Source organism: Nerophis lumbriciformis, linkage group LG23 (genome assembly GCF_033978685.3).
Source record: "Nerophis lumbriciformis linkage group LG23, RoL_Nlum_v2.1, whole genome shotgun sequence".
Lineage (NCBI taxonomy): Eukaryota > Metazoa > Chordata > Actinopteri > Syngnathiformes > Syngnathidae > Nerophis > Nerophis lumbriciformis.
In genome coordinates, this window is record NC_084570.2 from 14021532 (window position 1) to 14048087 (window position 26556).

The 26556-nt window shown below is 42.1% G+C and overlaps 1 protein-coding gene across 2 annotated transcripts in view; it reads right to left on the reverse strand.

Moving 5' to 3' along the window:
• The window catches only part of LOC133622367 (interleukin-1 receptor accessory protein-like 1), a 555729-nt gene that overhangs the window by 39569 nt on the left and 489604 nt on the right, over window positions 1-26556 (reverse strand). For both annotated transcript variants that reach the window (XM_061985016.1, XM_061985015.1), the window contains exons 7-8: window positions 25289-25421; window positions 3847-3992 (exon numbers count right to left, since the gene is read on the reverse strand). In XM_061985016.1, the coding sequence (XP_061841000.1) occupies window positions 3847-3992; window positions 25289-25421 (279 nt within the window). The remainder of the gene's footprint in view (window positions 1-3846; window positions 3993-25288; window positions 25422-26556) is intronic.

Consider the following 26556-nt stretch of genomic DNA (forward strand, 5'->3'; position numbering starts at 1 on the left):
AATGTTTTAATGGGAACTAAATGCAATGTCTGAAAGGGGTACAAATTATTTCCAAAGCAGGACCTCCACCCAGACAAACAATACAAGTACACAGTTCATGAAAAACAATATTTGTTGTTATTGTCATTGTAAGTGGGCCTAAACACTTATATTAGAAAATAGCCCCATGGAAATGACTGCTGTCATTTGATTATAATAATAAGAGAATGTTGTCTGTCTATCTGTGTTGGCCCTGCGATGAGGTGGGGACTTGTCCAGGGTGTATCCCGCCTTCCGCCCGAATGCAGCTGAGATAGGCTCCAGCAGCCCCCGCGACCCCGAAAGGGACAAGCGGTAGAAAATGGATGGATGGATGGAGATTGAACTTGTTATTTAGTCAGGTTTGGGACAGGTGTGCTGCTGGTGTAGCCACAGTGTGCACGTCTGATGTTGCTCACATGGGCTCCACTGAATGCTCAGGGAGTTTTTGCATTTGCTCACACACATGAAAAATTAGAGGGAACATTGGCTGCCATTATGAGGTGCAGTGATGTTTTCAAATGACCGTAAGTCTTGAACTATACAGAGTATTTCAATGGTTGCAATCTGCGCTTTTGCATGATATACTACGTCAGTGTTTTTCAACCTTTTTTGAGCCAAGGCACATTTTTTTCATAAAAAAAATACGGAGGCACACCACCAGCAGTAAAGGTTAACAAATGAAACTCCACCAGGTTGTCTTATTTTGAGTTTGTTGTTGTTTCCTGTGTGTAGTGCTTTAGTTCCTGTCTGCCGCTCTTATTTTGGTGACCCTTCCTGTTTTGTTGGTGTTCTCCTGTAGCAGCTTCACGACTTCCTTTGAGTGCTATTGCCCGCACCTGCTTTGTTTTCGCAATCAAGACTATTTCAGTTGTGCGGACGCAATCCTTCGTTGTGTGGACAATGATTGTCATGTCATGTACGGATGTACTTTGTGGACACCGTGTTTGCTCCACACGCTGTAAGTTTTTGCTGTCGTCCAGCATTCTGTTTTTGTTGACTTTGTAGCCAGTTTAGTTTTACCTTTGTTTTGCATAGCCATCCTTATGCTTCAGTGCCTTTTCCTAGCGGGACTTGCCTTTTGTTCATTTTTGGTTTAAGCGTTAGATACCTTTTTACCTGCACGCTGTCTCCCGTCGTGCTCTGCCTATTGGGATCACGACAAACCATCCTCGACGCGTTCCGACTTCTACAAAGCAATGAACTACCTGCTGCCATCTACTGATATTGAAGAGTATTACATGGTTACCCTGCCAAGCTCTACACAGCACAGGCACTAGACAACGGCACATTATTATAAATATTGATTTGCAAAAAATATTTTTTGGACCAATTAGGTGAAGTTGCATAATTTCCCACGGCACACCAGACAATATCTCATGGCACAATGATTGAAAATGGTAATCTAATTATTTACTATGGTCATCTAATTAGTTCCTATGGTCATCTAATTAGTTACTATGGTCATCTAATTAGGTCCTATGGTCATCTAATTAGTTACTATGGTCATCTAATTAGGTCCTATGGTCATATAATTAGTTACTATGGTCATCTAATTAGTTACTATGGTCATCTAATTAGTTCCTATGGTAATCTAAGTGACGAGTACCAAGCAGTGTGGGTGGGGAGCGTTTCCACAGAGTGTTTCCCGAGCGGCCAGCCTGAAATGCGGGTGTCAGGGATAGACGTGGAAGGAGATTTTTACATCAAAGTTCTAAAGCTTAGTGATGTATCAAATTGCAGGTGTTTTTTTTAATTTTTTTTACCCTTTGCGTTCATATTTCGCTGTGTTTGTTGCGTTACACTTGATTGTAAAATATGTGGATGGAGAGGGGGTGTGACGATCATATGTTGTCAATATTCAGTGTTTTATCGTTCATAGTTAATATTGTAAATCCCACATTATTGGGTGTCTCATTCAGTAAAAAAATGTTAAATTCCATTCTGTTTTTTAAGGCGATCTGTCATAACGTTTATATGTATACATAGATAGATAGAAAAATAGATAGATAGATATACCGGCCCCCAGACACATTTTTTCTCTAAATTTGCCCCCCGAGTCAAATTAATTGCCCAGGCCTGCACTAGATGGAGCCTGTGAACCTGTTCTAAGAGCAGGTAATGGTTAAAAAGAAAGTTACATACGATCATTGAACACTTTAAAAAAAAAAAAGGGGGCGTTACTCCTGTCGTTCTTGTGAGCTTGCTAAACTAATGTAATCCAGTTTAATGTTGCGTGTTATTATTGTAGAGAGTTTGATGCTTTTTAAAAATAACAAAAACTTTACACGTCAATGGCAGTGTTCTGTTTCAACACCGTTCACAGTACTACCCCGCACTTGTTTCAGTTTCACAAATTCCTCTGTAAATTCACCAAGACATCACCGTGGAATTATTGAGTCTGTTTAGCTGATTGGAGAGTGGGTCCATATTGACTTCTGTTTTGTTTGATCATCTGTTTTGTTTGATCATCCGTTTTACTGCCGTGTTACAGGCACCGTTTGGAAATAATTAAGGCATGTAAAGAAACATTCACAGACTCTTTCTGTGTAAGTAACTCATTTTGCAACGTATATGTCTGCGGCTTATATATGGAAACATATTTTTTTCTTTAAAAATTTTTTGGGTGTGGCTTATATTCCGGTGTGCTCTATGGCCTGGAAAATACGTAATTTTTTACAGCGAAAAAAATTATTTACATTCCGTACAGTTCTGTTTGGTCAAACGTTTTGGAACAGATTATCAACGAAAACCAAGATACCACACTGCAAAAACTGAAATCTAAGTAAGATTAAATATCTCAAATAAGGGTGATATTTGCTTATTTTCTATCTGATAAGATAATTCTTCTCACTAAGCAGATTTTATGTTAGAGCGTTTTACTTGTTTTAAGGGTTTTGGTCCTAAATGATCTCAGTAAGATATTACAGCTTGTTGCTGAGATTTGATGACCTATAATGAGTAAAACATGCTTGAAACTAGAATATCAACTGTTGCAAAGCAGTGTCATCAACACTCACGAGTATAAAACTACTTTTTTAAAGTAATAATTTCTTATTGTGATTATGTTGTGTTACGGTGCGGATGTTCTCCCGAAATGTGTTTGTCATTCTTGTTTGGTGTGGGTTCACAGTGTGGCGCATATTTGTAACAGTGTTAAAGTTGTTTATACGGCCACCCTCAGTGTGACCTGTATGGCTGTTGACCAAGTATGCCTTGCATTCACTTGTGTGTGTGAAAAGCCGTAGATATTATGTGATTGGACAGTGCCTTTAAGGTTTATTGGCGCTCAGTACTTCTCCCTACGTCCGTGTACCACACCGTACAGCGGCGTTTTAAAAAGTCATACATTTTACTTTTTGAAACCGATACCGATAATTTACGATATTACATTTTAAAGCATTTATCGGCTGATAATATCGGGGTACCGATATAATCGGACATCTCTACAGCCAATAGTTAAGGCTGCAAAATCGGTATCGTATCAGAAGTAAACACCCTTAATATTTATCGTGCAGAGACGTTACTCATAGTGGTCGTACGGCCTCACTTTAGAGATACGCCCGTGAGCAAGATACTGATGTATGAAATATCAAGTTCAAACCGGAATGTGCTGTTAGCTAAGAGAAGGAGGAGAAAAATAGGATGAAAAATCAGACGTGAAAGATGATCAAAGCAAAGAATCGGACCGCTTGTATCCTAAGGCTCCCTCTACTCTCTCCTCAAGTGTTCCTTCTTCTTCCTCGACAAAGGCGTATGAACTGTAATCCATAAATACTGTCTTGTTTCCCCCGGTAACAACGTCCTCGTGCTGCTAGATTGTGGTACCTTTCTTGACAAGTTGGATATTGGCATGTCGCCGACCGTTGCCGTTCTCCACGTAGCAGGTGTAGTTGCCCAGGTCGCTGTCCTCCAGGGAATCAACGGTGAGCGAGATGGAGACCTCTTGCTCCCCCAAGTGCTCACGGATTGTCCTGCGGGGTACGGCAGAGTCAGTTTGTGGCATGACAAGTGCAAATGTTCAAGTGGAACATGAACGTCGGAGCTTTTTTTTTTTTTTTACCACATAGGAACTTTTTTGCAGATGTAAATAGAACAGGATCACAGTTATATTTCGTCGGTGATGACGCCGCCTCAGCCGATATCACATTATTGTCCCACTAATTATTGCCCATGTCATTGTCAGCAATATTTTGAAACCACTTTAAGAATGAATGGAATCATAATATACAATATTAATAATGTAATTAACTTTTACAAATGCAAAAAAAAACATATTTGTCATAGGCTAGGAGGGGAGGAGTATATTTACAGCTAGAATTCACCAAGTCAAGTATTTCATATATATATATATATATATATATATATATATATATATATAAGAAATACTTGACTTTCAGTGAATCCTAGCTATAAATATATATTTCTTTTATTGTATATATATATATATATATATATATATATATATATATATAAAAGAAATACTTGAATTTCAGTGTTCATTTATTTACACATATACTTGTTGAGTTAAGGGTTGAATTGTCCATCCTTGTTCTATTCTGATGCATTGCTGTGTGGCACGCTAAAAAGTTATTTCATCAAATGCACTAGATGGCAGTATTGTCCTGTTTAAGAGTGTCACAACATTGCTGTTTACGGCAGACGAACTGCTTTACGGTAGACCAAAACGTGACTGCTGTTGTTGTGTGTTGTTACCGCGCTGGGAGGACGTTAATGAAACTGCTTAACAATAAACCCACATAAGGAACCAAGAACTCGCCCTCGATCATTCTACAGTTATAACGTCATTGGGCAGGCACACCGTTTATATTGTGGGAAAGAGGACTCAGGTCCGCATGGACCTGAGTCCGCCTGAATTTCGGGAGATTTTCGGGAGATAATTTGTCCCGGGAGGTTTTCGGGAGAGGCGCTGAATTTCGGGAGTCTCCCGGAAAATCCGGGAGGGTTGGCAAGTATGGTCATAGGGCTGTGAAAAACAAGTTAACTCGTGATTAATCACAACAAATGATTGCATGCAGATTAATGTATTTAGACAGTACATGCTTTGTTAAAGGGAGCTGGAATTTTGCCTATTGTTCACCGTCATTAGGAAAGACATAACGACGGATGCATTTTAAAATAAATGCATTCTAACTTGTAAATAAATGTAAATACAAGTCTGCTTACAGCGGAGCCAATGGGAGGTCCTCTACTCTAACCCAATAAATTACAATCCAAAAACCGCCAAAAATACTTAATTTACATTCCATGACTTGAATATTAACCAACTATGAGTGATTTTGTTGTTATAAGCGCTAACGCAGACAAACTATTTATTGCGGCGCTGCGATTACCAGCTGGTGTAGCTATTCACCTACTCAGTGGCCTAGTGGTTAGAGTGTCCGCCCTGAGATCGGTAGGTTGTGAGTTCAAACCCCGGCCGAGTCATACCAAAGACTATAAAAATGGGACCCATTACCTCCCTGCTTGGCACTCAGCTTCAAGGGTTGGAATTGGGGGTTAAATCACCAAAAATGATTCACGGGCGTGGCACCGCTGCTGCCCACTGCTCCCCTCACCTCCCAGGGGGTGAACAAGGGGATGGGTCAAATGCAGATGACAAATTTCGCTACACCTAGTGTGCGTGTGACAATCATTGGTACTTTAACTTAACTTAACTTTAACTATGCTGATATCATCGACTGGTGGGCTGCTTCCTCGCCCCGGTGCTCATGGAAGTTTATTGTAGATCATAAATCATGCCTCTCACCTTGATAGTAATTCCACAAATTGATAGACTTTGACAGTCAATTTAGACCCGAAAATGGCAAGAAACACACAAAACAATTATTTTCTTCATGAGTAGTATGATTAATTCTTTATCTAAACGGGAGTATGACAAGACTCTGTGAGTCTGCATCCTAATGACAGCAGACATTGTACAGTAAGTGATGTTTTATCATGTTTGTTGGCTCTAATAAAGTCTGCAGTGAGTAATAATCAGTGATGTTGTGGAAGGAAAAAAGCTAAGGTCATGATGCGTTTTCAAAATGAATACACTGCGTATGTTTAAAATGAGCAAAATATTAAATGTTATTATAAATGTTACTACATTACATATATACTTACATCGTGTATATAAAACATAAAAGGGAGGTGTTTGGATGTTTTTTAAGAGTTTTATAGGCAGAATGGAGAGAGTCCCATGTGTCTTACATAATGATTGTGAATGATAGGCACAATTTGAAAAAAAAAAGTGCAGTTCCTCTTTAAGGTAATGCAAAAACATAAGACTGAAAAATAAGTTAACTCATGTCATCCAAAAATATCAGAAACACCTGGAGAAAACAATAACTCAACACCACAGGGGCCCAAAAAAGCCAGAAGCAGAGAACTGCGTCTTAATAAAAAATGGATTTTCCCCTGTCAACATGTTGTTTATGTCGCAGTGTGAATCCCGAAAGAAATCACGAGCTCAAAATTAGTCTCAGACGGGGCGTTTTCGATACCCATACCGTAAATCCCTGTGACATGTTATCCAGCGCTATCACCAAACCTTTACTCAGGCTCTTTACATCCATCCTTCAACAGGTAATACCTTCTGACCTGCCGGGTGAGGCATCTCTCCAGACAGTGACATTATAACAGTTGTCAAAGCAGAAGACAACCTTCAAATAGACCAATAATGTCTCCGTATATTACTCCGCTTTCGCCAATAACTGGCGAGGAGTGAAAAACGACGATCTGACCGGTGTGGGAATTGTTGCTGACACAATAAAGCCTCAACCCCGAACTATTCCTTCCCTCGCAAGTTGATTGAATCGTAGCTCGGTGGACATATTTTGTGATATTTGGTTTGCCTTAATTTAACTTAAAACAATTGGACTGTGTGACCCTTTCTCTGTCGAATGATGTTTAGAGGGACTAATAAAGGCTGCCAACTTTAGGTCATTGTCACGAAAAGTTGTACCTTTCATGTCAAAGCCAATTACCAGAACTTTCTCCAACTGTTAACAGAGCTACGGCCATGCTCTGCTTCAAACGCTAATGGACCTCTGACCAATTTAAGACCAGTACAACACTTTGTACTCCACGCCATGTTGTCACTGCTGAAATGAGCACACACACCAAGTACACTGAGGCACTGTTTTTCAACCTTTTCTGAGCCCAGGCACATTTCATTCATTGAAAAAATCCCGAGGCACACCACCGGCAAAAAAAACTCAGCAGTCGATATTGACAATTAAAAAGTCGTTCTCGCAATTGTTGGATATGAATTCAAACCATAACCAATCTATCAATATAGCTCTTGTCTCAAAGTAGGTGTACTGTCACCACCTGTCACATCACGCCGTGACTTATTTTGACGTTTTTGGTGTTTTCCTGTGTGTAGAGTTTTAGTTCTTGTCTTGCGCTCCTATTTTGGTGGATTTTTCTCTTTTTTTGGTATTTTCCTGTAGCAGTTTCATGTCTTCCTTGAACGCTTGTCCCCCGCACCTGCGTTGTTTTCGCAATCAAGACTATTTAAGTTGTGCGGACGCTATCCTTCTTTGTGGACGCCGTCTGCTCCACACACTGTAAGTCTTTGCTGTCGTCCAGCATTCTGTTTTTGTTTACTTTGCAGCCAGTTCAGTTCTAGTTTCGTTCTGCAAAGCCTTCCCTAAGCTTCAATGCCTTTTCTTAGTGGCACTCGCCTTTTGTTTATTTTTGGTTTAAGCATTAGACGCCTTTTTACCTGCACACTGCCTCCCGCTGTCGTCTGCATATTGTGATCACGACAAACATCTACAAAGCAATTAGCTACCTGCTGCCACCTACTGATTTGGAAGAGTATTACACGGTTACTCTGTCGAGCTCTAGACAGCACAGACACTCAACAACGGCACGATATTTGCGGATTATAATTACTGGTTTGCAAAAAATATTTTTAACCCAATTACGGTAGGTGAAATTACATAATCTCCCACGGCACACCAGACTGTATTTCACGGCCTACTGAGATCTGTACCTTGGTAAACCTCGCTCTCTGACAGTGACTGTGCTGGCAATCAGGTTATATCTCAGTTTTCTCAGTTATCTCACGCTCGTCTCTCATGCCTGTGACCTAGATTCCAGTCTCGGGCAAAACAGAAATGCAGGGACTGAGCCACGTGGGTTACTACAGTGGTGCCGTGACCCGGATGGGAGTGAGGTTTAGTGGGGGTGAGTGGAACGGAGACCGGCCAGTAAGGCTGGGCCATGTATTCCTCGGTAAGCCCCGCTCTCTGACAACCTCAAGAGCAGTATTGGCTGTTGGGTTGATAGACCGGGTTAATAGCTTGTCTCTCCTGACCCAGGTTCCAGTTTTGGGTGGAACAGAAAGCGCAAAAGTGGTGCAGGATTTCACCATTTTGACAACCGTTTTCCCCCCACATCCATCATTGGGCGTTTTGTTACGCTGTGGAAGATGTAGCACACGGATATCATTGTGCACCACCTTTTTAAGGGCAATGTAGAACATCTCCTCCGGTGCGATCGACAACGGAACCGACTTTTTATCACGCCAAAAGTGCGCTGTTGGAGACGCTAGCATAAACTGTGATGGTGCGTTGGAATGATCCAGACTAGGTTATTTTAGTGAACGAGTAATATATTGATTAGTTTGTTCAATTATTCGATAATCGAATAAAACTTACTTTATAGCCTTACAGTGTATTTTAGGGGAAATAGTTGAAATATACAATGATTGTTCTGCTTGCCATAATATTTATTGTCTTTTTCTAACAAATGCTCATAGTCAACATTGAAATTGCACTTTTTAACATGTGTGGAACCCGCTTGGTTCAGTCCCTGCTTTCCTGTTCTCCCGGGGTCTAATATCTGGGTCGTCCGCATGAGAGACAAGTGTGCTGACTACTGAGCTCAAAGCCCGGGCTATCAACTCGATAGCTCTTGAAGTTCTTAGCGAGTGAGATTGGCCCAGCCACACCGTCTGGCTTGTGTTATATATTGCATTATCCATCCATCCATCCATCCATTTTATACCGCTTGTCCCTTTCAGTGTCGCTGGAGCCTATCTCAGCTGCATTCAAGCGGTAGGCGGGGTACACCCTGGACAAGTCCCCACCTCATCGCAGGGCCAACACAGATAGACAGACAACATTCTCTTATTATTATAATCAAATGACAGCAGTCATTTCCATTTCTAATATAAGTGTTGACAATGACAATAACAAAAAATATTGTTTTTCATGAACTGTGTACTTGTATTGTTTGTCTGGGTGGAGGTCCTGCTTTGGAAATAATTTGTACCCCTTTCAGACATTGCATTTAGTTCCCATTAAAACATTCACATGTTGCACAATGAGATGTAAGCAGGGGATCATGTGTACATTCCTGCAACTTCCTGTTTGTAAAAAATATATTTTTATTAGTATTTATTTAATATACTAACAGCATTTCATGATTAATATTTATAAATTAAGATTCCTAATAAATGACACTAGAATAAGCACACATTTGATTGGTAAATCATAGTGTAACGACCTGGAATTACACTTTATGTGTGGTGTTGGAGTTGTCCAACTTTTTGTGTGGCTGTAAACGCATCACTGGCTAAGTGCCATAAGTGTATGTGTTGGCGCAAGTGAGAAAGAGCGAGCGGCTGCTGTTGATATAACAAAGTTGCTTTTGGTCTGGTTTGTACTGCAGAAAATGACCACTTTTGCTAGATATAATTTTTTTTACTAATGTTTTGGTGATGTGTTTATGACCGACAATAAAGAGTTTTGCTGAGTAAAGTGATCGATGGAATTCATGTCCTCAAAGCGTTTCGACAGACGTTACAATATTTTGAAAAACTGTTTTCTCTGTCGTGTCCGTGTCGTGTCGAAAATTGTTATGCGCTTATTTTTTTATTTGATTTAGTGCGTGGCATAGATTTGCCGTGCGCAGAAGACGCTTGAGCAGTGCGCAATTGCACAGGCGCGCACCTTAGAGGGAACATTACACACCACGCTCATGTGCGCTCTATTGCAGACAACGTGCGGAAACTAGGTTTGCATATTTAAAGTCCAGGGTGCTCCATGTGGTCCAGATTTGATCAATTTTTATTGGTTCATTAAAGCAACAGCATATAAGTGGAAGTATTTTTCTAATTAAATAATCAATTTAATCGATAACTCGTTACAGCCCTAATCCAGACGCAGGGAAATGCCGTGTTGCAGGAAGTTCTTTCATAGGAGATACACTATATTGCCAAAAGCATTTGGCCACCTATCCAAATGATGAGAATCAGGTGTCCTTATCACTTGGCCCGGCCACAGGTGTATAAAATCAAGCACTTAGGCATGGAGACTGTTTCTACAAACATTTGTGAAAGAATGGGCCGCTCTCAGTGACTTCCAGCGTGGAACTGTCAAAAGATGTGCAACAAATCCAGTTGTGAAATTTCTTCACGAGTAAATATTCCAAAGTAAGCTTCATTATAAGAAAACTGAAGAGTTTGGGAACAACAGCAACCTACTTTGAGACAAGAGCTATAGTGAAGCATGCTTGGTTATGGTTTGAATTCATATCGAGAACTAATTTTTATTGTCTATATCGGCTACAGAGTTTCATTTTTTGATGTTTTCTGCTGGTGGTGTGCCTCAGATTTTCTTCAATGAAAAAAATGTGCCTGGGCTCAGAAAAGGTTGAACAACACTGGTTTAGACGGTATTTTCACATACTTTGCGGACTGTAAATATAATTGGATATGGTTTCATGGATACAGTGAAGTCCACTTGTTTTAAAACTCTACTGGTACTTCAGGTCATCCATCTTAAATATGAAATTGCTGTACGGACGACCAGGCTAGATTTTGTCACAGAACTTCTAGAAGTTTGAGGATAGTGGGGAAACAAAGTGCAGAGCATCTCCAGCTGGGCATCCGTGCCACTGCTGTGATGATAGAAGAGCATATTAGCCTTTTAGGGCTACAAAATTGCATCTCTTTCCAGTGTGCGCTTAATGATGCATGGGGCTAATAGTGTGAAGAGGTACAAGGGGCCACTCGGGCATTAAAATCCTGCCTGCCGCAAGGGGAACCTGAATATGGAAAGCCCTCTAATTTATGTTGATCAATGGATGGACTAAACAAAGTGGACTTCAATTTACTGACAAATGAAGGCTGCGCTGCCAGTGGCAACATCCCGTATTGTCTGTACTCAGTAAAAAAAACCAAAAAAAAAACCCTCAACATTAATAAACATGAAATATATTTTAATAACACAACACAATGAAGACTCATTAAGTAGAATGATTTTACTCTCAAATGAAGTGTCCTGTAGTGGCTACATGTATGTTTATATGTGTGAGTGGGAAATTAATTGAGCCTTTATCTCTTAAAAGGGTTCTGCAGTGTTCGAACTTCTATAATATACAAACCCCGTTTCCATATGAGGTGGGAAATTGTGTTAGATGTAAATATAAACGGAATACAATGATTTGCAAATCCTTTTCAACCCATATTCAGTCGAATGCACTACAAAGACAAGATATTTGATGTTCAAACTCATAAACTTAATTTTTTTTTTGCAAATAATAATTAACTTAGAATTTCATGACTGCAACACGTGACAAAGAAGTTGGGAAAGGGCATGTTCACCACTGTGTTACATGGCCTTCCCTTTTAACAACACTCAGTAAACGTTTGGGAACTGAGGAGACACATTTTTTAAGCTTCTCAGGTGGAATTCTTTCCCATTCTTGCTTGATGTACAGCTTAAGTTGTTCAACAGTCCGGGGGTCTCCGTTGTGGTATTTTAGGCTTCATAATGCGCCACACATCTTCAATGGGAGTCAGGTCTGGACTACAGGCAGGCCAGTCTAGTACCCGCACTCTTTTACTATGAAGCCACGTTGATGTAACACGTGGCTTGGCATTGTCTTGCTGAAATAAGCAGGGGCGTCCATGGTAACGTTGCTTAGATGGCAACATATGTTGCTCCAAAACCTGTATGTACCTTTCAGCATTAATGGTGCCTTCACAGATGTATAAATTACCCATGTCTTGGGCACTACTACACCCCCATACCATCACAGATGCTGGCTTTTACACTTTGCGCCTATAACAATCCGGATGGTTCTTTTCCTCTTTGGTCCGGAAGACACGACGTCCACAGTTTCCAAAAACAATTTGAAATGTGGACTCGTCAGACCACAGAACACTTTTCCACTTTGTATCAGACCATCTTAGATGAGCTCAGGCCCAGCGAAGCCGACGGCGTTTCTGGGTGTTGTTGATAAACGGTTTTCGCCTTGCATAGGAGAGTTTTAACTTGCACTTACAGATGTAGCGACCAACTGTAGTTACTGACAGTGGGTTTCTGAAGTGTTCCTGAGCCCATGTGGTGATATCCTTTACACACTGATGTCGCTTGTTGATGCAGTACAGTCTGAGGGATTGAAGGTCACAGGCTTAGCTGCTTACATGCAGTGATTTCTCCAGATTCTCTGAACCCTTTGATGATATTACGGACCGTAGATGGTGAAATCCCTAAATTCCTTGCAATAGCTGGTTGAGAAAGGTTTTTCTTAAACTGTTCAACAACTTGCTCACACATTTGTTGACAAAGTGGTGACCCTCACCCCATCCTTGTTTGTGAATGACTGAGCATTTCATGGAATCTACTTTTATACCCAATCATGGCACCCACCTGTTCCCAATTTGCCTGTTCACCTGTGGGATGTTCCAAATAAGTGTTTGATGAGCATTCCTAAACTTTATCAGTATTTATTGCCACCTTTCCCAACTTCTTTGTCACATGTTGCTGGCATCAAATTCTAAAGTTAATGATTATTTGCAAAAAAAAAACAGTTTATCAGTTTGAACATCAAATATGTTGTCTTTGTAGCATATTCAACTGAATATGGGTTGAAAATGATTTGCAAAACATTGTATTCCGTTTATATTTACATCTAACACAATTTCCCAACTCATATGGAAATGGGGATTGTATATATATACATATACATATACATATATATATATATATATATATATGTATATATATATATATATATATATATATATATATATATATATATATATTTTATTTTTTAATTTTATTTTTTACAGATGGTAGTTTTATAGAGCTAAAGGACCCATCTTGGTTGGTTAGGAAAGACTGGAGCCGTAGCATCTGGATCAGGTTTTTCCTTTACAGTCTTTAAGGTAGTATATAGAAATTTGTACTGTTCCTATTTGAACCGATTCAGTACCAGTTCCCGGTACCTGAGAATCAATATCGATTTTCGGTACTTTTGTGTGTGTTAATAAATATATATTCTAGGGCTGGGCGATATGGCCTTTTATTAATATCTCGATATTTTTAGGCCATATCACGATGCACAATATATATCTCCATATTTTGCCTTAGCCTTGAATGAACACTTGATGCATATAATCACAGCAGTATGATGATTCTATGTGTCTACATTAAAACATTCTTGTTCAAACTGCATTAATATATGCTCATTTTAAACGTTCATGCAGAGAGGGAAATCACAACTAAGTCAATTTACCAAAACTGTATTTATTAAACAGTTATTAAGCAGTGGCACAAACATTCATGTCATTTCCAAACAGAAAGTGCAAGATTGTCAGAGACATTTGAAAACAAGCTATGAGTGCACTTTTGTGCATGATGTCACTAAGATGACTTATCAAAACAACACTAAATTAAAATGCACTTTTTGTACAGAACGCCACTACAATAGTTAAAAACAAATAAAGTGCACTTTTGTGCATGATGTCACACAAGATATTTCAATAACTGTCAAATAAAAATGAGCTGCATAATAGGAAATCAAATAGTGTACGTCCTTCGCTATGTGGTAGGTTCCTGCGGACGATATCTCCTTCTGTTGTTGACTATTTTTTTTCATATGGTGTTGATGTGGAAATGGTTGCTTGGGCATTTTGTGGGTGTGGCACCGAACGGAGATGTTGACATGCAGAGTTTCAAGCACTCCTTATTCTCTAGCGGGTGACTTTTCAAATGATGCTACAAATTAGCAGTGCCGCTGCTTTTTGTAGCAACGCTTTTGTCCCACACTTGACATATTATATGGTTGTCTGTTCGACATATTCCCGCTTGAAGCCAAACCACCGCCAGACGATGGATTAATTCTTCCTTCATTTGTTACCAGATTCGCACCTTCTCTCTCTCGTATTACCACTCGCGCTGCTACCTCTCTGCTCGGCGAGGGCGTGTGACGTTGCACGCACGACAGTATGTGACATATGTAAGAAGGCGCGCTTGTTTTAAGTCTCTGTGAGAAGGAGACAAGAAAGAGTGAGAAGAGCCTGTAATGTAATGCCCGCAGCTAAAAGCAACTGCATGAGAACGTATACTCGAATATCACGATATAGTCATTTTCTATATCGCATAGAGACAAACCTGCGATAGATCGAGTATATTCGATATATACCGTATATATTTTTTAATAATAAAATCACGTTGTATTGCAACATTTAAAATGAGCTAATTATAATAAATGCTATCTAGTTGTTGTATCTTGTTTTATTATCACATTTGTGAGTAACATTTTTAAGATATGACGATACGTTGCAATTACAGTTGCAAGTTCAAGACGTAACATGGCAGTACTGTGTCGTTGAAGGTGTGTTGGTAAGTCTTTGCTAAACCTCGTCTTTAGTTGCGGCCTAAAAAGCGGTAATACTGTAAGTATTGTACCTATTACGCGCCAGCTGTTTGACTATAACGTGCATCTTGCTCACATTTTCAGTAGACTCATAATAAATTCATAAAAGAACCAAACTTCATGAATGTTTTTTGTGACCAACAAGTATGTGCTCTAATCACTCTATCACAAAAAAAAATAAGAGTTGTAGAAATAATTGGAAACTCAAGACAGCCATGACATTATGTTCTTTACATTTTTGCCCGCGACTGTATCTCCATATGGGTTTCAGGCCATATCTCACATCCCTATTTCGCTCAAATAAAACGGTGTCAGTGCGCCCTTACTTCTTCCCCAGGGGGCTGCTCATCATACATATAATGCACACACCGAACGTGACTCAGCTCCTTCCTTCAAGCACAGTTCCTCGCCTCCAACATGCAGCCCACCAGGAATCCGGTGGGCTCTAATTGGACTCGGCGTCTCTCAGCGAGTGAGAGAATGGGCGGAGCATGCTAACGCCAGGTCACAAAGTGGGCCGCCAACTCAGCCTTGTCACACTGCTCACCGTTAACCTTTTCATTAGGGCTAGATTTGTTCACGCTGGAGACTTTCCACACTTCACATGGGCCGTGATGTCTTCCTCTTCTACACGTTGGCAATTATAAAAAGAGTGTAAGGGTTTTCTGCTGTACCCATAAAACGTCAAACTTTAGAATGACTACATTTCATTCTGAATCACTCTGACATCACACTATATTGCCAAAAGTATTTGGACACCCATCTAAATGATGAGAATCAGGTGCCCTAATCACTTGGCCCGGTGTATAAAATCAAGCACTTAGGCATGGAGACTGTTTCTACAAACATTTGTGAAAGAATGGGCCGCTCTCAGTGATTTCCAGCGTGGAACTGTCATAGGATGCCACCTGTGCAACAAATCCAGTCGTGAAATTTCCTCGCTCTTAAATATTCCAAAGTCAACTTTATTATAAGAAAAGTGAAGAGTTTGGGAACAACACGTCGCCACTGGACTCTAGAGCAGTGGAGACGCCTTCTCTGGAGTGATGAATCACGCTTTTCCATCTGGCAATCTGATGGACGAGTCTGGGTTTGGAGGTTGCCAGGAGAACGGTACATTTCGGACTGCACTGTGCCAAGTGTGAAATTTGGTGGAGGAGGAATTATGGTGTGGGGTTGTTTTTCAGGAGTTGGGCTTGGCCCCTTAGTTCCAGTGAAACTCCTTTCACTGCTCCAGGATACCAAAACATTTTGGAAAATTCCATGCTCCCAACCTTGTGGGAACAGTTTGGAGCGAGCCCCTTCCTCTTCTAAAAGGACTGTGCACCAGTGCACAAAGCAAGGTCTATAAAGACCTGGATGATAGAGTCTGGTGTGGATGAACTTGACTGGCCTGCACAGAGTCCTGACCTGAACCCAATAGAACACCCTTGGGATGAATTAGAATGGAGACTGAGAGCCAGGCCTTCTCCACCAACATCAGTGTGTGACCTCACCAATGCGCTTTTGGAAGAATGGTGGAAAATTCCTATAAACACACTCCACAACCTTGTGGACAGCCTTCCCAGAAGAGTTGAAGCTGTAATAGCTGCAAAAGGTGGACCGACATCATATTGAACCCTAAGGGTTAGGAATGGGATGGCACTTCAAGTTCATATGTGAGTCAAGGCAGGTGGCCAAATACTTTTGGCAACATAGTGTATGTTCTTAAATAATATACTCATTTGCTTTGCTACCTATAAAACAAAACTAAGACGTCTGTGTTTTATTCTGGTAGCTTAGCATATATTGACCTACATTGGACTGTACTAGTACAAATAACCTCAATTTACAAACTTTCCATTGTACAAACTTTTCGATTTATGAACCAGCCATTGTCATTAAGGGCCAAGATGATCGTTTTCTGGTGCTTTGTCAGGGTAGCAGTACTGACGTTAGCCACTGTTTTTAACCTTTTTACAATATTTTTCTAATTTTGCTCACTCAGAGAAAGAGAGCAATATACACGCCATGTGTGGTTTGAAACATTCAGGAAGTATCCACAGTGACACCGCCTCCCGAAAAAGGCAAAAAAAAAATCAAAGGAATTAAATCAGATTATTTTTTGCTTATCTTTAGTTATTTTATACTATTGACTTTATCTTGCTTGAATATTGAATGAAATGAAAAAATAATTTGGATATTTAATTGATATTATTACGATGACATCTTGTGTTTTTGGTGTGATTACCGTATTTTCCTCACTATAAGGTGCACCGGATTATAAGGCGCATCTTCAACGAATGGCCTATTTTAAAACTTTATTCACATATAAGGCGCACCGCATTATAAGGCGCATAGAATAGACGCTACAGTAGAGGCTGAGGTAACGTTATGCATCCTGTAGTTGCGAGACCTGTTGTGGCTCAACATTGGTGCACATATAAGGCGCACCGGATTATAAGGCGCACTGTCAGCTTTTGAGAAAATTTGAGGTTTTTAGGTGCGCCTTATAGTGCGGAAAATACAGTATAATTCTGATAAAACCTGGAATCCTTCATTGATCTTGAAAATAATTAGTATCAGTATCAGTATTATTTATGACCAATACTGCCCCTACTGTGGTATTGGATGGATACCCAAATGTGTAATATCGCCCACAACTAATGTCAAGTCTTGAAACAAGAGAAAAGCAAGTGTTTATTACATTTTGATAGAAGTGTAGATATAAATATGTTACAACAGTAAGTAAACCAGTACATTAATCAAGTGGATTCATAATATTTTTAAGAATATAATACAACTGCAAATAATGTAATACAGTGGTTCCTAAACTCGGCTCTCCCGGTACCACCATAATGACCAATATTAAAATACAGTAGCGTAATAGGCTTAAGTAGTTATTAAAAACAAGGCAGAGTATTTATTTAACAAGCACATTTAATATTGTTGGTCACTGTAACATTACACAGTTTGTACAGTAACACTGTGTTTGAATATAGGGAAATAAAACACTGTACTTTAATCGAGTGATTCTTTGGCGTACCACGGAGTGGCGCCCGTGTACGAGTACCACAGTTTGAGAATATGTTACTGCATATGCCAAATAAGGAGCCTTTGTAAGCCGTTTATTATCATTTACAGAATATGCCAAATAATATACCGTGACATATATCCTTTTCATAGGAGGCTGCATTATTTATCGCGATATAGATTTTAGGACACTGCGGCCATCAATGGAAAACGTTTGGACACCCCTGATTATACTCTTGTGTTGAGTTGAGTTTAGGGATGTAACGACATGAAAAGTTCATATCACGGTTATTGTGACCACATTTTTTACGGTAGTCATTTTTATAGTGGTATTGTTACATTTGCTCAAAAAGTACTTATACACACACACAATGTTGGGTTAGTTACTGAAAACCAGTAACTAGTTACTTTATTTCAAAAGTAACCCAGTTACTAACTCACTTACTTACACCAAAAAGTAATGCGTTACTGTGAAAAGTAACTATTTAGTTACTTCTTTTCTTCTTCTTCTTTTTTTTTTTTAAAGCTCCCATTAATTCCCTTTTAGCCTTCATTTCAGTACTGTTATTGCACTGGAGAATAATACAATGTGTTGATCAACTTGACATGCATTTGCATCACTGAACTCTGCTAAGCAATGTGGTCTACATACAACACACAAAGACAAAGATATGTTTCAAAGGGCCAATTTGTTTCAGACCAGAACAAATTGACAAAACTATTTTAAATAGCTGCAACATAACATACATAAGTAACAAACAGCATAATAACAACATAGCTGTAAACCAAGGAAGGCACACACTACATACACAAAGCCTAACCAGGCGTTTTCTCTCTCTCAAGGAATTCTGAAATAAAATCATGTCTGAAGCCCAGAACACTCTACACATTTCCCCAGTTTTAGTTTAGAGATAAGGAAAGATTGGCCTGGCCCACTAGGATCCCTCTTTATGTTTGTGAACTTTATAGTCTATACATTTAGAGTGATGTGATAATCAAACACTCTAGAAGTCTAGAATGAAAGAGTATATAAGAGAATTGACAGAGTGTGTGTACCTTCAGTGATGAATGATGAGCAGAGGCGGAGTTAATCCTTAAAGGGGAACATTATCACCAGACCTATGTAAGCGTCAATATATACCTTGATGTTGCAGAAAAAAAGACCATATATTTTTTTAACCGATTTCCGAACTCTAAATGGGTGAATTTTGGCGAATTAAACGCCTTTCGATTATTCGCTCTCGGAGCGATGACGTCACAACGTGACGTCACATCGGGAAGCAATCCGCCATTTTCTCAAACACCGAGTCGAATCAGCTCTGTTATTTTCCGTTTTTTCGACTGTTTTCCGTACCTTGGAGACATCATGCCTCGTCAGTGTGTTGTCGGAGGGTGTAACAACACGAACAGGGACAGATTCAAGTTGCACCAGTGGCCCAAAGATGCGAAAGTGGCAAGAAATTGGACGTTTGTTCCGCACACTTTACCGACGAAGGCTATGCTACGACAGAGATGGCAAGAATGTGTGGATATCCTGCGACTGTTAGAATCCGCTGCCCGGATCATATTTTTGTTTTTGTTTTCAAGTCACTTGTGTTTTCAGCACCTCTTGAGTTTGTTTGTTTCTGTTGCCATGACGGCAGATTATAGTCACCTGCCTCTGGTTAGTGTTCCGGACGCGCACCTGTTGCCCGGGCACTAATCAGAGGGCTATTTAGTTTACGCGCTGGCCTCACTCGGTCTGTTGGTCTTGTTTGCTCCTACGCAACAAGTTACGCTTTTGGTTTCTCTCATAGTCTACAGTTTTGATATTAGCATCTTTTGGCTACCCTCTTGTTTTCCGTGCCGTGGTGCACCGCGCAGCATTTTGTTCGGCAATCAGAATAAATCATTTATTCTCACCTGCAAGCCGCTTCCTGACATCCCTCTGCATCTTGAAAAGACGACCTCCGGCATCACAATGCGTAAGCGTAACAGAAGACCAACAGCAAACAGTCTTTTCGAAGAGGGCGTGGAGGATTCCGGCTACGGGACGTGGCTGGTCTTAAAGGCGATGGAGAGAGAGGCTCTCCAGTATTCCCCTTTGGAGCGCGAAGACCTTTTGTGGGGGCCTGACGGTTCGTTGGTCCAAATCGACTCCATCTGGCCCGGGGATGTCCGCTCACAGTCAGCCCGAACGCGTCAGCGAAAGCGGAAGTCAGCCAAGAAGACTTCGGCTCGCGGCAAAGACGCACCTATCCCACAACTTTTCCCTCCGGAGCACAGCCAGCTACAAGCAGCCCAGGATTCTCCTCAAATAGTTGGTAATTATAATGACCATATTTTCAAAGATTCCTCCGACTGGCCTGTCAATCACTGGGATTGCAGCTATGACGTCATTCCGTTGTCGCCCCCCGAGGACACGCCCCCGTCCACTTTTGATGACGTCATAGAAAAAGACATTTTTTTGCATTCTGTTAATTCTTACTGTCAGCCACTTCCTAATGACTTTAATTTAACAATTAAACACTATCAGGACAATTTAGTTAATTCTAGGTCTAGTCAGTCCCACTCACCTTCTGACTTTCAAGCTCAGCCTCCAATTACTTTGGCCCCACCCCCTAAGGCTCAAGCTCCACCCACTCCTCTGTCTGCTGTGCCACGTGCTGCTCTGCCTTCTCTACTTCCTGTTCCAGCCCAGTCATCTTCCGAGACACCCCTCGAGAAGTACAGTCCTGCTTGGGTGGATGAGTGGTACCGGAAGGTACTGATTGAACTAAGACTTGAGGAACAATCCCAAGCGGCAAAGGACACTCCGCATTCTATTGAAGAGCAGAATAGACAATTTGGACAATCAAAAGGGGAGGAGCCTACCCCCCTCCTCACCTCCTCCCTTCCACCCCTAAAGACTGTTCCAGACTGCACAAGACGCGTCTGGGATCCGCTTCTTGAGGGGGAGGCTAGTACTGGGTGTTTTGCTAGTGGGCAGGCACAGCTGCGCCCAGCCAAGCCCAAACCTCCATGCCGGCCTCCGCCACCAGTCCTCCGGTATGCTAAGCCGCAACCCCCTGCCCGGCCGCCACCACCGGTTTTTCGGCATGCTAAGCCGCAACCTCCTGCCCGGCCGCCACTACCAGTCCTTCGGCGTGCTAAGCCGTAACCCCCGGCCAGGCCACCTCCGCCAAAGTCACGCCCAGCACCTGCTCCAAGTCTGGTTCCCACACCAGCACCTGCTCCAAGTCTGGTTCCCACACCAGCACCTGCTCCAAGTCTGGTTCCCACACCAGCACCTGCTCCCACGGCAACGACAGCCCGGACGCCTGCTCCGCCCACGCCGGCAGACGAGCCGCCTGCTACGCCCACGCCGGCAGACGAGCCGCCTGCTCCGCCCACGCCGGCAGACGAGCCGCCTGCTCCGCCCACGCCGGCAGACGAGCCGCCTGCTCCGCCCACGCCGGCAGACGAGCCGCCTGCTCCGCCCACGCCGGCAGACGAGCCGCCTGCTCCGCCTACGCCGGCAGACGAGCCGCCTGCTCCGCCCACGCCGACAGACGAGCCGCCTGCTCCGCCTCTGGCTCCGCCCACGCCGACAGATGAGCCGCCTGCTCCGCCTCTGGCTCTGCCCACGCCGACAGACGAGCCGCCTGCTCTGCCTCTGGCTCCGCCCACGCCGACAGACGCTCCGCCTCTGGCTCCGCCCACGCCGACAGACGAGCCACCTGCTCCGCCTCTGGCTCCGCCCACGCCAACAGACGAGCCGCCTGCTCCGCCTCTGGCTCCGCCCACGCCGACAGAGTCGCTGCCTCCTGTTTCCACGGCGACGTCGCTTCCTGTTTCCACGGCGACGACGCTTCCTGTTTCCACGGCGGCGACGACGCTTCCTGTTTCCACGGCGGCGGCGATGCTTCCTGTTTCCACGGCGGCGACGACGCTTCCTGTTTCCACAGCGACGACGACGCTTCCTGTTTCCACGGCGACGTCGACTCCTCCTGCTTCCACGGCGACGACGACTCCTCCTGCTTCCTCGGCGACGTCTGCTCTCTCGCCCTCATCGTCGTCTCAGCGACCTCGAGTGGTCTGGCTGCGCAAGCAGCGCTCTCGGAGGTTTGTGTATGGACGCCAGTGGCGCAAACAGCAGCGACACCCGAGACGCAGTCGCAGAACTCTCCGGCTGCTGAACTTCTGGCGCCACTCACGCCCACCTTCTCGGCAGCCACGAATGTGGCCTTTCCGTGGTCGCCCGTCTCGCCTCCGGCAGCGGCGTTCCATTCGCCGCCGCCACCTGACTCGTCCCCGGTGGATTCGGGGACACGTGGCCTGGCGACCCTCCGCCAAATCCTCCCTCCACCCTCCCTTGACTCTTGAACTTTGTTATAGTCGGGGGGGTTTTAGTTTTGCCAGGGGACATTTGGAATTAGTCCCTTAAGGGGTGGTACTGTTAGGATCCGCTGCCCGGATCATATTTTTGTTTTTGTTTTCAAGTCACTTGTGTTTTCAGCACCTCTTGAGTTTGTTTGTTTCTGTTGCCAAGACGGCAGCTTATAGTCACCTGCCTCTGGTTAGTGTTCCGGACGCGCACCTGTTGCCCGGGCACTAATCAGAGGGCTATTTAGTTTACGCGCTGGCCTCACTCGGTCTGTTGGTCTTGTTTGCTCCTACGCAACAAGTTACGCTTTTGGTTTCTCTCATAGTCTACAGTTTTGATATTAGCATCTTTTGGCTACCCTCTTGTTTTCCGTGCCGTGGTGCACCGCGCAGCATTTTGTTCTGCAATCAGAATAAATCATTTATTCTCACCTGCAAGCCGCTTCCTGACATCCCTCTGCATCTTGAAAAGACGACCTCCGGCATCACAATGCCACGTAAGCGTAACAGCGACACTCAAAGCAGATGCATTTCCAACGATAAAGTCAAAGAAATCTGCCGCCAGACCCCCATTGAATCTGCCGGAGTGTGTGAGCAATTCAGGGACAAAGGACCTCGGTAGCACGGCAAGCAATGGCGGCAGTTTGTTCCCGCAGACGAGCTAGCTAAACCCCCTGAATGTCTTGGCTCACACTGTCCCTTATGCCACTGAGGAGGTTCAAGAGAAGAATATCGACCCAAGCTTCCCTGGCCTGCTGACATCAACTCCAAAACTGGACAGATCAGCTTTCACGAAAAGAGCGCGGATGAGGGTATGTCTACAGAATATATTCATTGATGAAAATTGGGCTGTCTGCACTCTCAAAGTGCATGTTGTTGCCAAATGTATTTCATATGCTGTAAACCTAGTTCATAGTTGTTAGTTTCCTTTAATGCCAAACAAACACATACCAATCGTTGGTTAGAAGGCGATCGCCGAATTCGTCCTCGCTTTCTCCCGTGTCGCTGGCTGTCGTGTCGTTTTCGTCGGTTTCGTCGGTTTCGCTTGCATACGGTTCAAACCGATATGGCTCAATAGCTTCAGTTTCTTCTTCAATTTCGTTTTCGCTACCTGCCTCCACACTACAACCATCCGTTTCAATACATGCGTAATCTGTTGAATCGCTTAAACCGCTGAAATCCGAGTCTGAATCCGAGCTAATGTCGCTATAGCTGGCTGTTCTATGCGCCATGTTTGTTTGTGTTGGCATCACTGTGTGACGTCACAGGAAAATGGACGGGTGTATATAACGATGGTTAAAATCAGGCACTTTGAAGCTTTTTTTAGGGATATTGCGTGATGGGTAAAATTTTGAAAAAAACTTTGAAAAATAAAATAAGCCACTGGGAACTGATTTTTAATGGTTTTAACCCTTCTGAAATTGTGATAATGTTCCCCTTTAAGTGGTGGTGGTGGAGGGGAAGTGGCGTCGGAGTCTGTGTCTCTCTTTACTAGCTTCGTCGAAGCATGTTGCTTTTGTAGCTGTTTCAGCAGATTTGAATTGCTGTTTTGGGCAGTAGACGGGATCTTTGATCCAAGACACAACTTACATTTAACTAAAATGTTCTTTTCTTTGTGCTCGACAAAAGAAAAGTAGTGAGAATATCTACATGTTAACAAACTCGACTGCAGCTCCGCCATGATCAGACACGCCCCCCCCTCCGCTGCCTCCCCACACCCACACCCAGACACACACAGAGCACGTGTCTCCCTTCTCCGGCTTGTGACACAAGAAGAATCAGGAGGACGACACTGCAGCGCTCCAATAAAACCCACTCAGATTTTCTGTTTCTAACTGATACTACATAAAAAATTACGTAAAATAACGCAGTAACGCATCATGTAGTAACGGTAACTGAGTTACTGAATATAAAAAATAACGCGTTAGATTACTAGTTACCGCAGAAACTAACGGCGTTACAGTAATCAGAAATCTTAAAAATGAACAAAACATTGCAATTGAACTTAAATGAATATACATGCATGTTTTTGTTTCTTATTCTTCACTGAGAGTTTGATACTCATCTTTTTTTTGTTTTAAATGTTGGTTTGCGCTGTACCACTTTTATTTATTTATTCGGACAATATAAACGGCACAAAAGATAACACTGTAAAAAAAAAACAACAAACCCACAGAGACAAGAAATGAGAAATACGTAATAAGAAATAAGAAATAAGTGCAGGTGAAAAAAGAAACCCAATAGGGCTTATGCAAGGTTCTCACCTAAAGCAGTAGATTAACAAAATTAAACATAGTATATAGAAAAAATAGGATAACAAGTAGTCTACCTTGTGTGGATTGAGTCTAGGTGTGTGTGTGTGTGTGTGTGTGTGTGTGTGTGTGTGTGTGTGTGTGTGTGAGGAAGTATAGGGCTACATTATAAGGTAGGAACAGATGGAGAATGTTGATTCATCAGGCTGGCCCTTAATCTACGTTTAAAGTTAATGAGTGAAGATGAGGAGTTTGCAATACATAGGTGACCATTCCAGAGTAAAGGACCTCTGTGTTTGATGGAAAACTGGCTAAGAGGGATACGGCCAAAGATAGGACGGAGATGATCGGTTTGTCTAGTATTATGATAATGAACTAGCGAATTGGTCTTAAAATAATCTTTGAAAGGTGTAGGAAGCGTATTAGGGAGGTAAGTACATGTATAGATAAAAGAAGAAGACTGAACTGTGTTCAAGATTTATTTAAATGAAAAGTCCGTAACAAATAAAATCTATCATTTTCATTTATTTATGGCAGGCGTTGTGGCGTCCTACTCTGTTCAACGGTCCTTGAATGCACCGTAAAAATACCTCCATCCTGTAATTGCCTGAGTATAGAACAAGCACTGTGCACAATTGCTCAGACAGAAATGTGTTTATAAAAGTTTGGACTGGGGTATGTTGTTTTTTAATGGGGAAAGACGTTAACGTCTTTTGTTTTCATGACAGCATTTAAGCTAGCGAGCTGGCGCCAGTCAGTTATCAGTCACGGTTTTTCGATCGTTGTAATTTAAAACAGTAATACTAAGCGTGGAGAGTTTTGCCGCGGTTATCATTATCACATTTTATCCCTACATCCCTAGTTGAGTTGCATTTTTATTTGCTTCTTTCCATGATGCGCCCAAACAAGCTAAAGTCATTATGCGCGGTTGATAGTGCACGCCACTTAGGTTCATTAGCTCATAAATGACTTACTTAATGTCGCTCTCCTGGACCCGCTCCTCGTCCAGATCCTCGATGAACTTTTCCCCCTTCATCCAGTAGATGAGCGGGCTGACATCGCCGCTGTAGCCGAAGAAGGCTCTGCACGTCAGGTTGGCCGGGCTCCCTGCAGGGGGCGGCAAAGGGAGAACGTCAACAATACGCCTGGATGGGCAAACGGAGCTCATGCACAGAATGGCTGCTCAATTAGTCCGGTTCACTTCTAATTTGAGCCTTTTAGATGAGATTGAACTCTCATTCCGTTTTTTCTGGAGAACCTTTCGCTGTGCAGTCACCTTCCAGTTCAGTCACGTGGCAAACAAAACCTCTGCCACTGTTAAAAACAGAAGTACCAGCCTCTACCTAAAAGGTGCAATGCCCTTCGCTGGGGGTGCACTTTTCTGTACCCTTCAGTCCAGATTTATTTGTGTACTTATCACTTTGTGCCAGGTCAAGTGCAGTCGTTACTAGGGATGATGTTTGATAAGAAATTATCGAGTTATCGAATCCTCTTATCGAACCGATTCCTTATCGAATCCAGATAGGTTGTTGTATATGGAAAAAAATCACAATATTTGGTTTAACAAAAGCTCACTTTTATTTTATAAGAAAAAAATAAAATAAAATAAAAAAATAAATATTGTCTATTACCCTCCTAAAAAAATAAAATGAAAAAAATATTGACTGTTGTTACCCAAAGTATATTAAGTGGGATTTGTCAGAAAAACAAATATATACTGTAACACAAAAACAACCTGTCTCTGTGATCACTATAGGTGTATAAATAATAATATAGTGTTAAATAAAATCAGTCCCTTGGGCACAAAACTGAAATTAATACAGCTCTCCAAAAAGTGCACTTCTGCTGCTATTGGAACATACTAACCACACACACAGGCAGACAGCTAACAAACAATCCAAGACGTCTAATAAAGTTCCAAAGCAGATTAATCCATTTAGGCTCTTTATTGTTGTTGATCTTGCTTTGTCTTTTCCTATATTTACTTTTGTCTTGCACTGGACTGTTATTATTATTATTTTTTTAAACTGAAATACACACAATGACAAATGTATAAGCTATGTGATTCAATTAACATACTGAAATGTAATACACAATATGTATGTATTAGCTTCACAAAAATATACAGTACTATCATCAAACAAATACTTCTGAGTGTTGAAACTATTTTGATGGTGGAAATACACGACTGGCAGCCATTTTAAGTCCTCAAATCATCCATTGAAACAGTGCACAAAAATCG